The sequence below is a fragment of the Emys orbicularis genome, chromosome 5, assembly GCF_028017835.1.
Source record: "Emys orbicularis isolate rEmyOrb1 chromosome 5, rEmyOrb1.hap1, whole genome shotgun sequence".
NCBI classification, from domain to species: Eukaryota; Metazoa; Chordata; order Testudines; family Emydidae; genus Emys; species Emys orbicularis.
In genome coordinates this window covers 115737016-115753033 of record NC_088687.1, presented here as the reverse complement: position 1 = coordinate 115753033, position 16018 = coordinate 115737016, and the positions used below count along the sequence as shown (strand labels likewise).

The following is a 16018-nucleotide window of genomic DNA, read 5'->3' as shown; positions in this document are numbered from 1 at the left end:
GCTGCGCTGCCGTCGCCGCCTCCTCCTCGCCTCGTTTTTCTGATCCTGGTTCAGCATAAACTGCACGAGAATGCGCGAGGTGTTTACAATGTTCAAGACTGCTGTCTTGAGCTGAGCGGGCTCCATGCTTGCCGTGGTATGGAGTCTGCAGTGTTCACCCAGGAAAAAAGGCGTGAAATGGTTGTCTGCCGTTGCTTTCATGGAGGGAGGGGTGAGGCTGTACCCAGAACCACCTGCGACAATGTTTTTTGCCCCATCAGGCACTGGGATCTCAACCCAGAATTCCAATGGGCGGGGGAGACTGCGGGAACTATGGGATAGCTATGGGATAACTACCCACAGTGCAACGCTCCGGAAATCGACGCTAGCCCTGGTACATGGACGCACACCGCCGAATTAATGTGCTTAGTGTGGCCGCATACATTCGACTTTATACAATCTGTTTCCAAAATTCGAATTCTGTAAATTCGGATTAATCCCGTAGTGTAGACATACCCTAAGAAATATTTTATGTTTTGGACTAGTCCTTCCATTGGTCTCACACAGGTGTTACTCGGGATGAAACTGGGCCTTTTCATTCTATTATCTACAGGCACCAAGACAAACTCCACCAGACAAGCATACTATGCAATGGCATTAATCCAAACGGTGAGTGGCATGAATTAGATGAGAATTTGGGTCACTGTGTTCTGAAGAGGCTGTAAATCCATCAGTGCACTATATAAAGCAACAGAGGGTCCTGTGGCACCTTTAAGACTAACAGAAGTATTGGGAGCATAAGCTTTATCCTCACGCACAATTATTTCAAATTTGGTGACAATATATACCTCCAGACCAGTGGCATTGCTATGGGCACCCGCATGGCCCCACAATATGCCAACATTTTTATGGCTGACCTGGAACAACGCTTCCTCAGCTCTCGTCCACTCACGCCCCTTCTCTACCTACGCTACATTGATGACATCTTCATCATCTGGACCCATGGGCAGGAGACCCTGGAAGAATTCCACCATGATTTCAACAGCTTCCACCCCACCATCAACCTCAGCCTGGACCAATCTACACGGGAGGTCCACTTCCTAGACACCACAGTACAAATAAGCGATGGCCACGTTAACACCACCCTATACCGAAAACCCACCGACTGCTACGCCTACCTTCATGCCTCCAGCTTCCACCCCGGACACACCACACGATCCATCGTCTACAGCCAAGCGCTGAGGTACAACCGCATCTGCTCCAACCCCTCAGACAGAGACCAACACCTACAAGATCTTCACCAAGCATTCTCAAAACTACGATACCCACACAAGGAAATAAAGAAACAAATCAACAGAGCCAGACGTGTACCCAGAAGCCTCCTGCTACAAGACAGGCCCAAGAAAGAAACCAACAGAACTCCACTGGCCATCACCTACAGTCCTCAGCTTAAACCTCTCCAACGCATCATCAGTGATCTACAACCCATCCTGGACAATGATCCCTCACTTTCACAGACCTTGGGAGGCAGGTCAGTCCTCGCCCACAGACAACCCGCCAACCTTAAGCATATTCTCACCAGCAACCATGCACCGCACCATAACAACTCTAAATCAGGAACCAACCCATGCAACAAACCTCGATGCCAACTCTGCCCACATATCTACACCAGCAACACCATCACAGGACCTAACCAGATCAGCTACAACATCACCGGCTCATTCACCTGCACGTCCACCAATGTTATATATGCCATCATGTGCCAGCAATGCCCCTCTGCTATGTACATTGGCCAAACTGGACAGTCACTACGCAAGAGGATAAATGGACACAAGTCAGATATCAGGAATGGCAATATACAAAAACCTGTAGGAGAACACTTCAACCTCCCTGGCCACACAATAGCAGATGTAAAGGTAGCCATCTTACAGCAAAAAAACTTCAGGACTAGACTCCAAAGAGAAACTGCTGAGCTCCAGTTCATTTGCAAATTTGACACCATCAGATCAGGATTAAACAAAGACTGTGAATGTCTATCCAACTACAGAAGCAGTTTCTCCTCCCTTGGTGTTCACACCTCAACTGCTTGCAGAGCACCTCACCCTCCCTGATTGAACTAACCTCGTTATCTCCATACTGATTTATACCTGCCTCTGGAAATTTCCATTACTTGCATCTGAAGAAGTGAGGTTCTTACCCACGAAAGCTTATGCTCCCAATACTTCTGTTAGTCTTAAAGGTGCCACAGGACCCTCTGTTGCTTTTTACAGATTCAGACTAACACGGCTACCCCTCTGATACAGTGCACTATGTTTGCTGTGTATCCTTGTATAGCCCAAAGGAAATTCAGATGACAGCAGATACCTATTTGTACAGCACCTAGCACCACAGAGTTCTGGTCCATGACTAGGGTTCTTTGGCAGTACAGTAATACAAATAATAAATAACTATAATAAAACCATTGCTTTGTCATTTGAGATGAGCTAGGTTTGCAATTTTAGGCTTTGAATCTAAACTTCCCCCAAAGTCCTGGGTGTTTGGATGTTGAATTCCTAATCAGACCCATATCTACTAACAGTGGTTGCCACGAAAATGCAACACTTAGCAACAGGTACCACACAGTTGCCACCATTATTTCTTATAAGATTTTCAGTAGAGAATGAACTGTGGTATGTCTGATACTCAGACTATCTTAAAGCTGAACCCAGGCAAACCATGTCCTCTCTGCTGCAGCAGCAATCTGTGCACAACTTGAAAGAGTATGATAGTGGACATGCTCCCCCTACCTATCCGGGAGTTTCTCTTAAGTAAGGTGTGTTTTGGTACACCTCACTGGAAGGTGCCACTCTGTATGTTGGAGCCAAAGAAAGACAGTACAGTATAAAATACAGGGCCAAATGTTCAAAACTATGTAACAGCAATCATCTATGTATGCAAAAATAATTTCACACACAACTGTAGTAAATATACAGTAGAACCTCAGAGTTTTGAACACCAGAGTTACAAACTGACTGGTCAACCACACACCTCATTTGGAACCGAAAGTACACAGTCAGGCAGCAGCAGAGACAAAAAAAGCAAATACAGTACAGTACCGTGCTAAACATGAACTACTAAAAAAAGGGAAAGTTAAAAAAAGATGTGACAAGGTAAGGAAACTGTTTCTGTGCTTGTTTCATTTAAATTAAGATGGTTAAAATCAGCATTTTTCTTCTGAATAGTAAAGTTTAAGTCAATGTTCAGTTGTAAACTTTTGAAAGAACTACCATAACATTTTGTTCAGAGTTATGAACATTTCAGAGTTACGAACAACCTGCATTCCCAAGGTGTTTGTAACTCTAAGGTTCTACTGAATGCACATTTTTGAAAATATGGGCAACAGGGGATGCATCTGGCTTGCAATCAGGGCTTAAATTCTCACCAAATATTTCCCGGGACCCCAGGGCTCCAGCCCTCTGGGCACGCGAGTTTGAAAATATTTATCAGAGCTCTGCTCCGGACGGCTCTGGCTGAATTTAAGCCCTGCTTGTGATAAGTAATCTTGGAGAGGATATGTTAATAATATTTCCCCAGTGTGACGTAGTGATATGTTGCTTACTCTGATTTTTCGAAGGAGAGGTTTTACACATCGCCAGCTTGAGCACTGAAAACTCCTGCTTTGTGCATGAAAAAACGCACTTTTCAAAACCTGCCCATTATTTGTTGTTTATTGAGCACCATCAGTGTGCTTGGTGCTTTAAAACCATATAAGGAGATGATCTCTGCTCCAAAGAGCTCCTTGCATTCTCAGAGACAACAACAGAACTCAAACATTGGCACTACACTAGCAGATGGATCAAGCTCAAAGTCTCCTGGATTTTAGAAGGATACCCTTTATTTTTCATATGGCCTTCACAGATCCTAGAGACCAGGATTAGGTCCTCTGGAACTGGACTTGTTTGAAGAGACTCATTAAATATTATAGTCACTATGGGCCTGATCCAAAGCGCCATTGACGTCAGTGTAGGCTTTGAATCAGGCCCTATAAAAATATAAAAGCACCTTTTTCCAATCACAGCATTGGACATCACCCCAAGCATCTGAGCAACAATACATCAAACAAATGCTGCAGTCACAAGGTGTTTCTAACAATCAGGAGATTAAACTGTCATCTCCAGTGCTCCTGCAATTGGCAGATGAAATGTGAGGTGATTGTAACAAGCCAGTGAAAGCTTGCAATTGGACGAGATTGATTGCTGTTTGCTGTACCAAAATGATGTATTTAGACTGGTTTAGACCTGTCTAATGGAAGCAAACTTGATACAAACAATAAACTCTGCTTCTGTATGCAAATTTGGAAGGATATTGTGATACACAAGCACAGGGGTGGCCAAACTTACTTACCCTCTGAACCGCATATGACAATCTTCAAAAGTTCGAGAACCACGGCACACCTGATGGGGCTTGGGGCTTCACCCTGCTCCTGCTGAAGCCCCGAGCCCTGGCAGGTGCACCCCGCAGGGCTGAAGCCCTGAAACCCCCCTCCCTGCTGGGCAGAAGCCCCTATCCCACCACCCCACTGCAAGGCAGAGGTCCCGAGCTCCCCTCACCCATTCTGGTAGGTGGAGAATGGGGGTGGAAGTGGGGGCTGTGCAAGCCTCACTTTAACAATAAAAAAGCCGCATGTGGCTCATGAGCCACAGTTTGGCCACCTCTGTACTAGCAGCAACTGTAGGAGGGCTATTGCTCCACTGCAGGCTGCCAACCTGAACTCGGTGCTGGAGGGGAAGTTTTAATTGAAGGAGAACCCCCTCCACTCTACTGTCCAGGAACTGAGGCCATTGTTCCACCTTGGAAGGAAGCCCCCCATACCGTCCCCATCCTCTTTTCACAGGCCTTCCCTTATCACAGTCCAAATCCACTAAAGCTTGTTATGTGTCAGTCCATTAATTTGTACAACTGTCATTACCTTATAAACATGGCGTGGCCTGTTACATTCCATGGTCAGACAAGCCCTCTTGATCTGCCCCTCCTGCCCTCACTGGAAAGAAATCACTTCTTCTGGAGAAGTCTAAGGTGACAGAATTGCCAGCTTGACAGTGCCTCCAGGGCCTGGACTTTGGAGAGTGGGGAGGGGCATGAGCCAGGGACATATTTGGGCTCGAAGCCCTGTCTATCTGGGGTGAAGGTGGCCCTCACCTTGTAATTTTAGAACAGCCAGCTTATATATGTTGCAACCAGACCTCTCAACTGTAGTGTGGACACATTCTACATGTTCAGAAATCATGAGATTGGCTTACAAATCATGCCAGTTTTAAAAATGAACCGATTTGGACTTCTTTTCATTTGCCTTCTGTTCTTTGAGCCACAGGGTGCATTTGGTCACCTTTTCCAGCTTTTCTCTTTAAACATAAACGCTAGAATCTTATTTTATTTTACTGAATTTGGAAATTCTCCCCTAATCACAGCACTCCAGGAGTTGGGCCTTTTAGAGAAACACCAAAGATGACAAGACTTGAAAGAAAACTGCAAGTTCACAACATTGTGACTCTAGCTTACAATATTTAAGACCTCTAACCACATGGTTGGGGTTTTTTTCCTTCCTTTTTACACCTTTCTTTCTCTTATTGTCTTCTTTCATTCTTTCTAAATAGGGGGTGCTCCCTCAGCTTTGGGGGGGCTGTGGTAAATTGCCCTCATCTGGGCTTAAAAGTGTCAGTTACTCTTACAAAGCTAGCAACATGAGGCCTCTGATGACCACAGTTTAATCAATACTTTGCTTTTTAGATGTCATTATCTAAAAGACTCCGTCTGTAGCAGTGTGACCTCCTAACACTGTGCTAGAGAATTGTTTCAGTATCAGTTCAGAAGAGAGAGAGTTCCATCTGATATAAAATGGAGTTCAACATCCTAATGTCAACCTCCTGCTTCCCTGTCCATAAACTGGCATCATCATTATCATCTTGCTTCTGTGTCATTTGTACAGGGTTTAAGGAATGCAAAGTTTGTGAATTCAAAGCTTTCCTGGAGTGCACAGTACTGTACAGTGTGTTAACACTGCTATGCTTTCCATACACAAAGAGTGGGATTCTCCCTCCTACTACAGCCATTGTACACTGCTGCAGCTGTACAAAGTCCCTTAGCTGACCAGGAGACAACTCCCCCAATGCAAGCACTGGATAGGATACCCTCTCACAAACCTTAGGACAAGGGGCAGAAGGGGAATTCCTATAGCATCCACAGCTGAGGGTATTCTCAGCTCCTGCAGAATAGGCCAAAGGCAGTCCTAGGCTTGGCCAGGGGCACAGCATCCCCACAGCAACCCAGAATTGGACAGGCACAAGGGCAGCCTAAAGCCACCTTTGCCTTTCCTCTCCCCGGGCTGCCCCTCCTGGAGGCACAGCACAGATTCTCAACCAAAATGTGACTTTCCACAGGGGTGGTTTACTTCAAATCAAGGGGGATAGGGGGAACCAACAGAGAACAAAACAACCAGAATACCCCATGAAGAGAAAGTAGCCTATAAAAACCACCATCTTGATTCACTTCATGGTTTTACCTAACCCAGCAGAAAGGCAAGAAGTCTCTTCACATTTAAAAGTGCACCACACAGCAAAAAGAATTATAGCATCTCCTCTACCTTCACATACCTCAAATACCTTATTACCTGATCTTAGTTTTTATATATAATATCCTATTACCCTCTCTCTGTTTGAATATCATAGAAGTACAGAGTATGTCACCTTTAAAAGATAATATTTGATTGAAAGAATTTCTGGGTTTTAATTTAATATCTAGTTTAAAACATTCTGGCTCACTGGTGCAACCCTTTTTCAGCCTGACACAAGCAAACACATCATAGAGCTGTGGTACAAATAAACAGTTTTGAACATGTTTCAGCCTTTCACATAATCTTTTTGAGGTGTCTACTACCTGTAAGTCAGTTTGTGATTTCCATGGTGGACTGGGAACTTCAAGTTAATTAAATGTATCATGACTGCACCATGATAGACATGATCAAAGGCTGACCCAGTTAAAAACCAGCCACGTGGCAACAACCCTATGGACTGTCTTCGCATGTAAGCTACCCCATTTCTTCCCCAGCTCTTTATCACTGCTCTATCTTGAGAACTAGCTTTTTCAATGGCAATAAGTAAGTAAGCTTGGAAGGAAGCCAGAGCAAACTGTACCAGCGGTTAAAGAAGCCTAATAAATCCCTCACCTGGGACAGGAGCAGCCTTCAAAAAAAACCAGTGACAAATGCAGCCTTGTTAATTAAAGAAATTGAGCCCCAATTCTCCTTCCCTTTTCTGCTTGTAGTGGCTTTCTAAGCAGGGCAGAGCTAGGATGGGGGTGAGTGGAAGGGGGCTTTGTGCTATGGCCTCCTGTTGCTTCTTAATATAGAAGTCTCTAGAGCCCAAATCTGCAGTGTCATGGCATTGGAGGGAGCAAGCTGGGGATCTTGGCCATTCTGCAGCACCATCCCCATTCAAACCCATAAGGATTTGTCAGTGTACATAGCACTGACCTCAGAATTCTCTTATTCTACTTTCCCTTCAGGGGGCTTTAGGGTAGCAGATGGGGTTGAGGTATCCTCTGGCTCCTAAGGAATCTGTGCTGACATAGCATAGGAGAGCCATGCAGACACACTAGACCTCTGCACAGCATCCCTGGCTCCCTGCCATGGCCTTGCGATCAATAGGATTCCCTGGCCCATTTGTGGAGGTGAAGGGCAAAGGCCCACCTATGCTCCACAGGGGGAATAAAACTGCACCACTCTGATGCTATGATTGCAAGGAGACTCTGAGCTGAAGCTCATGACATTTCCTCTCCTTTTTAAGTAGGATTTTTTTCATGTAGGGTTTGAGCTAAGCCTCGTTTGCTAACCAAATTAATACCACCCTTGGAGATAGCCTGGAGGAAACAAACAAAACAGTGTATGGAAACGGACTGGAAAGTGTGCCAAGAACAGGAGAGGTGCAGCAGCCACTAACAAGTAAGAAGCTGCTCTGCCTAGGGCATCAGCAGCAGAAGGTAGAGGCGGAAAAGGGAGGAGAGTTTGTTATCTGAGCTCAGTCATGTCCACATGAACTGACAGCAATGGTGTAAAATGTGTAGTGCCTGAAGATTGATCCTCTGCGCTGATTGGCCAGGTACAGGTGAGGTGATATCAGGTGGTAGGTACTCGTTGGCTCCCTCGGGGCAAGGGGAAGGTTGGGTTAAGTTGGAAGCAGGAAGGGTGAGTCACTCACATTCTGGTCTCTCGAGGGCAATTAAGCAACATGTTGTGAGATTAGGTGTGTAACCGGTACTGCTGCCAAATAGACGAATGAGTAAAGCCGGGCATGCAAGGAATTAAAAGTTATTAAAGAAAATGTGTCCAGTAGTGAAAGTGAGTGAAAACCACATTGAAACAAGTAAACTAGAAAGGAACTAAAGCTAAAAGGGCCTGACATTTCAACGAGCCTTAGCTCAGGCCTCCAATGCTGCACCTCAGTAAATGCAGGCACCAATAAAACCACTGAGCGGTCTCCGTGCCTGGTGTACAGGGTGCACTGACAGATGTATATGAGCTAGCTTCTGAGCCCACAAAATTAATTGCAGGTGGAAAAATGTGCAGAAAGTTTTTTCATACAATTGGAGGCTGTTTTTGAAAATCAGTCCCAAAATTTCCCTTAAAATAAGGATAACTTTGTGTGTGTCAAGATGACTGGAAATTATTTTAAACAATGTAACACTATTGGATAGGATGCAGCACCGATTCCACTTTATATTTCACTACAAAGCTTTGAGGGTTCTTGGTTGTGGGTGTTTGTTTATTTTTTCATCTAATATACAATGGGCATAGTTAAGAAGTTCATTGATGTTCACAGGTTGCAGGCTACCAGTTCTGGGACTATTCCGCATTTTAAGGGAATCCCTCTGAAACCTTTACTGCCTCTGAAACTAGAATGAATTTTCCAAGTCTGCCAATTCTATACCTCTTTCTCAGCAAGAGATGCAAGTTATAAATCATGAGTTAAAAAAATAAAAACTCAGTAAACTATCTTTCATTGAAAAGGAAACCACAGTTCTTACAGAGATATTGCTAATCAGTATATTCTTTTTTTACAATAGTCCCTGCCCCGATGAGTTAATAATCTAATATGAGCCAGCGCTTGATCTGGGACTCAAGAGACCTGTGTTTAATTCCTAGTTCAGCCACAGACTTCCTGTGTGACCTTGGCCAAGCCATTTAATCTATCCTGTGTCTTATTTCCCCATTGTAAATGGGGGTAATACTTCCCTTCCTCACAGGGGGTGTTGTGAGGACAAAATCCACAAGTGCTTTGTGAGGTGCTCAGTTATGGAGAGAAGAACCATATTAATACTTACTAACTAGACGATGCAACAAGTCAGCGAAGAGAGATTATCTAACAGTAGGGAAAAATTGATAGAGGGAGCAAAAGCATTGTACGGATAGTCACTGTAGTCATGTGCACATCTTGGTGGGTCAATAAATCCTATGTAAGTGGGCCCATTGCATTTAGTTATGTAAGTAAACACTTCTCAGCATGAGTTGCAGTAGTGGGCCCTTAATAACTGCCTGAAAATAAATGAGGACTAAGAACCTAATCCTGCAAATCATTACTCATGCAAATAGCCCCATGGAACTCAGTGGGATTAACCTCTCCCTTTAGATGGTAAGCTTTTTAGGGCACACCTCATCTCATTTATCATAGAGTGCCAAATTATAGGTGGGGTGTTAGACAATTATTTAATGACAGTAGATGCTGAGGTTCAAAAAAAAAAAAAAAGCTTTATAAACCGTTAAAACACAAATTGTCAACATCACATGCCAAAATATACAAAATATATAACCTTAAATCAAATTCTAGTAAGTTTTCAAGCAGCATTTGTCTTACTTTGTCTATCTGTAAATTTTGATTAGTATCAATAGAATGTGTTTTCATCCTTGTGTGTGTGTGTGTACACAGTGAAATCGACATTTACCGACATTTACCGATAAAAATATAATGCTTCCAAGCTTAGCTACATGGAGGAGTCTCAGGCTGGAGCATGCACTGTGCTGTGCCACTCTGGCTTAGTCCTAGATTCACCTGGCAAGCAGCCATAAAAGGAGCAATACTGTGCACAGATAGGCAGAGATAGAATAGGCTTAAGGTAACAAGACATTCATTGACTGGTCATGTAGCTAGTTAAGGATGGACGTTTGCCAGCATTCCTAGAACAGCAGAACCCCTAGAGACAGCCCTGCCCACAGCTCAACATGCTCATCTATCTACGAGTTGAAACAATCATATAGGTTGCTGGCTGCATCTGGTACATCTTTTTATTGTGCAGCATTTCCCAGACCTGAAGAAGAGCTCTGGGTGAGCTTAACAGCTCATCTCTCCCAGTAACAGAAGTTGGGCTAATACAAGATATTACCTCGCCCATCTTGTGTCTACTGTATAGTTACTCATACAAGCTTGCCTCAGTGTATGATTGCCTGAGCCAAATGCTGCTGCTAATGCTTTCTTCGCTTCTGATTTTGTTTCTTGTCAAAACATTCTCCTAATAGCAGATAGTCTTTGCCAAAAAAGGATGGTTAGCAGCTAGAATTCAAATCCAGGAGTGAGGGTACAGCATGCACCTTAAGATCCCTACACATAAGATTGGGATAATTGGTAACTAATTATTAGTCTTCCACCCCTTTCTAAGGAGCCTGAAATACTGTCTTCCCAGTCTCCTCAGCAAGTTGCAGCAATTCCTCTATAGTGATGCTTTGCAGTGGGCATTAGGGGCACATGCAAATGTAGAATACCTATGGTTAAGCCTTCTCTTGTCAGATGGACTTTGTAAATAGTAAATAGTAAAATTGTGTCCATTAAGTAAAATAGTAGTAAGAAATTGCATATGTGTGCACATGCTGCCACATCAGCAGCATCATGCCTTTGCCAATCTGTTATATAAAGGATTTGTTTGCCTGTAGTGATATAAGAAGTGGCATAAAATATAATCAGGTGCAAAACCATGTACGCATGTGAGCTTTCAGAGTAAAGCCAACAAAAAACTGTGACTACTGAAGCAAATTCCTTTTCTGTTCTGCTCTGCCAAAAGCAACTCAACCCTGTGTGATATGGTGGATTCAAGTCTCAACCAGTGTGGTCGCCTTTAAAGAGCAAACTTTTGGAAACATCCTGCTTAGAAACAATTCAGCCTATAGCACCAGTGTCTTCTTACTGAGGATATTTGTATGAAAGAATGTGGTTTTTTTCAACTAAAAAAACAGTACATATCTAGTCTTTTTCAATGTAAATGGAAACTGATATTAGTTGATTGCTGAGACTGAAAGGTACGTGCAACTGGGCTCTATTGTTGCAGAAACAGAATGGGGGGATTTTAAGATTCCCCCCCCGGGGGGGGGGGGAGATACATAAGAACGGCCATACTGGATCTAACCCAGTATCCTGTCTTCCAACCATGGCCAATGCCAGGTGCCCCAGAGGGAATGAACAGTAATCATGAAGTGATTCATTCCTTGTCACCCAGTCCCAGCTTCTAGCAAACAGAGGATAGGGACACCATCCCTGCCCATCCTGGCTAATACATTAATGGAGGATAGGTCCATCAATGGCTATCTAGTTCTTTTTTGAACCCTGTTATAGTCTTGGCCTTCATAACATCCTCTGGCAAGGAGTTCCACAGGTTGACTGTGTGTTGTGTGAAAAAATACTTCTTTTTGTTTGTTTGAAACCTGCTGCCTACTAATTTCATTTGGTGACCCCTAGTTCTTGTGTTATGAGAAGGAGTAAATAACACTTTCTTATTTTCTTCCTCCACACCAGTCATGATTTTATAGACCTCTATCATATCCCCCCTTAGTCGTCTTTTTTTCAAGCTGAAAACTCCCAGTCTTATTAATCTCTCCTCATATGGCAGCCGTTCCATATCCCTAATCATTTTTGTTGATCTTTTCTGAACCTTTTCCCATTCCAATACATCTTTTTTGAGATGGGACGAATACTGCATGCAGATGTGATCAAGATGTTGTTTGGGGAGATTTTGGAAAACCAGTAAAGTGCCTAAACCACTATTGTGTATTGCTAACAGTAGTCAAGTTAACAGGCCATACTGAACCATTCTTGCTTATTGCTAACAAAAATAGCTAAGTCAGTAGGTCGTAAATTGGTCATGCAGCGGCCTCAGTGTAACCAGACAGGAGGGGTGGGGGTTTCGGGTGCCACAGACAGGACAGCTTGACCCTGCACCCTTCCTGCTAAGAGTGTTAAAATTGCTGATGCGTGTATTGTAAAAAAACCAAGAAGTCTGTTTATATGTGCCCCCGGGAATGTTTGTCAGGGCCCAAAGTCATGGACACTCTGAAAAAGAAATATCTCTGGTTAATTGGCAATCATAAGGAGTCTGACCTTTTAACCCTGCTTGCTTATCAAGTTTTCTTTAAGGGATATGTCATCGTATTACTAACGTATAATTAAGGGGAAAAAGTTTGAGGTAATTGGACTTCTCAGGAGGGGCTCTTCAGGGACGCTCCCTCTGGACGCATCTTTGGGTCCCCACCGGCAGACGGAAGCCTGGCCAGCTGAAGCCTGTCACAGTGCCACTCGAAAGCCACGCTCGGGTTCGGTAATTATCGAGGGTTGGGGGTGTTTCACTAACCTGCTGCGGACGTGTGTAAGTGCTTGAGACTAAGTAAAGTTTAGCTTTAAGTAAAAGCACTCTTGTGTTGTTCTGTTTGTGCCAGCCATCGATCGGTCGGACGGCCGTGTCGCCCTTGATTTATTTCCTAATACCGCCTCGCACAGAGTAAAAGTTACCAAGAGCTTTGGGTTAAAACAATTCCGGGTAACAATGTGGGCATACCATGGATTTAATACCGGTAGTTAAATAATCATCTAACTGATCCTCCCCAAAAATCTTTAGGTCAGCCCTGGGGAAAGCATTGTGATCATTATGGAGGGGAACTGGTTATGTTTTGGGGAGAGGCAGAAATAAATGGTTTGCAACCCACCCAAAAAGGCTCATGGCAATTCTGCTTGTTAAAATGTTCAGCTCTTTCCAAGTATACACATATTGCAGAGCTGAAATCAGCTACAACACCATTATTCCCTCCCCAAGCCCACAGGAAATGTATGATTTATACATTTAATTGCTTCCAATTTATTTTCCAACCGTTACCAATAATCACTTATTATTTAACATCAATTTCTAAAAGTTCTATTCTCTCACAATTTCACTACATTGACACAAAGTACAGATAAAATCTGTAAGACCCAGCTGAAGTGAAAGTTATGCAATTTTTAATGCACTGAATTTATTTTTTTGTAAAAATATAATAGTTATAAGTGAGGCATTTAATCTTCATTAAAGTTTGGACAGAACATATAATCAATGTGCAGTACATATGGTCTAGTTCTTCGAGCCAGAGACTGGGAGTCAACTTCTGGGGCCTATTTCTTGCTCCTCAATTAACCTACTGTGTGAGCTTGGACAAGTCACTTAATCTCTGTGCCTCAGTTTACCCATCAAAAATGCATATAATATTTACATGTGCTCTATCTCTGTGATTCTTGGATGAAAGTACAATGCAAAGCTTTGCAAAATTGTCCTGAAAATGTATCAGCCCAGGCACAAAATCTTGTTGCCCTTTACTTTGAGGATAATGAACAAACAATAACTTAATTGCCCATTTAAAAAAATACCCTGACTGTGAGTGGAAGTACAATTTTGCAAAGCTGCAAAAGTGTTATTATTAAAACTGCTATCTAGGCACCTCAGTGCCTTGCTACTATGAATTATATGTCCTCTACAAATATCTAAACTGCAAGAGAAATCTGTTTTAACACACACAGAAAAACAAAACAAAAAACAATCATTTTTAATCTATTTTGAAGTTTATTATCCTCAGCAATTTTGAAGTCAAAAGTACTGTACACCGTGAAAAAGTGCATAGCACTGAAATCATCACTTTGGCCAACACAGCTCAAAGAGAAAAAATTAGAAGACTTTGCTTTATATACATCTTTACAGAGTTTGTAACATCCATTGGTAACATTTGCATAGCAATCTATATACAAATAAGGTCTACAGCATCTTCAGCTACACCAAGTACAGAGCATTGCATGAAATACAAGTCAGAAATTACAGTTGTTCTCTTTTGCTCTTATATACACTATATAAAATCAGAGGCAAATCTAGAACGGTATGCAAGAAGTAGATCGGACCAAACTTTCAGTAACTAAGAATTTTACCAATACTCTAGAATTCTATTATCTTATCGGCATTTTTTATCCTGTATCATTGTGATAAAGAAGTTGCACCAAGATCTCCATGTTTCTGAACAGTATTCTTCAGCCACCTTTTGCTGATCAATGTAATCTATATCTTCAACGCAGTCATTGGAACTTTTCCCTGGCTGATTTTCAGATGTAATAGCAGGTGCTGAAGTCTGTGTGATCTCTTTTCTATGGTGAGCAATCTTGCCTTTTCTGGAGTCTTGTAGCGTTATCAAGCTTGAGCTGGTCAGGGTGAGATGGGCACTTTGTGGCCCCTTCTTACATACTTTAGATTTTAGAATACCTTTTGGGTCTTGACAGATATTCTTCTGTTTCTTTAGAGATCGGGAGATTTGTTTCCAGTATGGTTTCTGATTTGCTGCAAATTGAGGACAGGTGGAAGGACTTCCTGAAAAATCACACCGGAAGCTGCTTTCACCTTTCTTGCATTCTACTTTTAGGGTAACAGTGTCTACTTCAGTTACTGCCCAGGTGCACTCAGAATTATCTTTGGTTGTAAACTTGCCTTTAAGTGAAGCTTTACCTCCTTTGGATTCCTGTCCCTTCTCATTCTCTTGTTTAGTTCCAGTTTGTTTTTTTCTACCTTTTCCACCGTTTTGTCTTTCTTTTTTTCTTTCCTTCTGTGTTTCACCATCGACTACTAGTGTCTGAGAGACCAGAATCAACACACAAAGAAGTGCAAAACTTCTGATGTTCATGATCTCCGCTTTTCTTGTAACCTATTTTGAAAATAACAATTAATAAAAAATATCCACACACAATGTTGGAGTTCATCCAGTTGCTGCATTTTTAAAGTTTTTAGGAATAATAGCATATTGCTCACTGACAATGGTATTAAAATGACACGTTACTGGTAAAATCTACAAAATTGTCTGGAAATCATCTCAAAGTTAGTTCTTATTGTATTTGAGGAATAAAGCTATGCATGGGATGTACCCATTCACACCATTTAATTAATCCTTTCCTAATGGGCAGCACATAAAAAGCCTTAACCTCGTTCTTGGGAAATTGGAGTCTGATCCTGCAACTCTCACACAAAGGAGTAGTCCTATTTACTTCAATGTGACTACTAGAGTAAGGGCAACTCATATGAATCAGGGTGGCAGGATTGGGTTACTAGACAGTGGCTGTATCTTGAATCATTGGGTCTTTACTTTGGAATAAGAAATAGATCTAGTTTCACTTTTGAATATGTTTGCAATATATTGAGTCAATCTAAAACTACTCAAATCTAGAAAATATAAATTAATTTATTATGCATAACTTCAATTTTAAATGGAGATGTCCAGCAAATTCAAGGTGGGCCAAACACAATTTTAAAATTAAAGTCCATATCCTGCAAGCTGCTCTGTATAGCTGGATCCTGGCATCTGCACAGAGTCCCATTCATTTCAATGAGGTCCAGCTATATTAAGCAGCTTGCAAGGTCAGGACCTAATGATATGATGGAATTTACAATATGTGTAGGTAATTTATAATCTGGTCTTCAATGGATGCGATTCCTAGATGAACAGTTCATATACTTGCACCAGACCCCCGTCCAGTAGCTAAGTTTCCATGTGAGCAAGCTAGATATTCTTGGGAGGGCATTCCATCAAGGAAGGTATTTCAGCATTTACTTATCTGTAAATACTTAAATTTAATCCTGCAGATTTACTCATCTGAATGTGAAGACCCCAGAATATGAGAGAAGCGATCACTTTTGTACATCTCTTCTTTTCCTTGTCCCATGCCTAGATACTACAGAGATTGGCACGGTA

The 16018-nt window shown here is 42.4% G+C and overlaps 1 protein-coding gene across 1 annotated transcript; it reads right to left on the bottom strand.

Moving 5' to 3' along the window:
- Window positions 1-14236: 14236 nt before the first annotated feature.
- On the bottom strand, window positions 14237-14956 carry FGFBP1 (fibroblast growth factor binding protein 1). Its single transcript, XM_065405825.1, has one exon. The coding sequence runs from the start codon at window positions 14954-14956 to the stop codon at window positions 14237-14239; it is 720 nt and encodes a 239-aa protein (XP_065261897.1).
- Between the last annotated feature and the right edge of the window lie 1062 nt (window positions 14957-16018).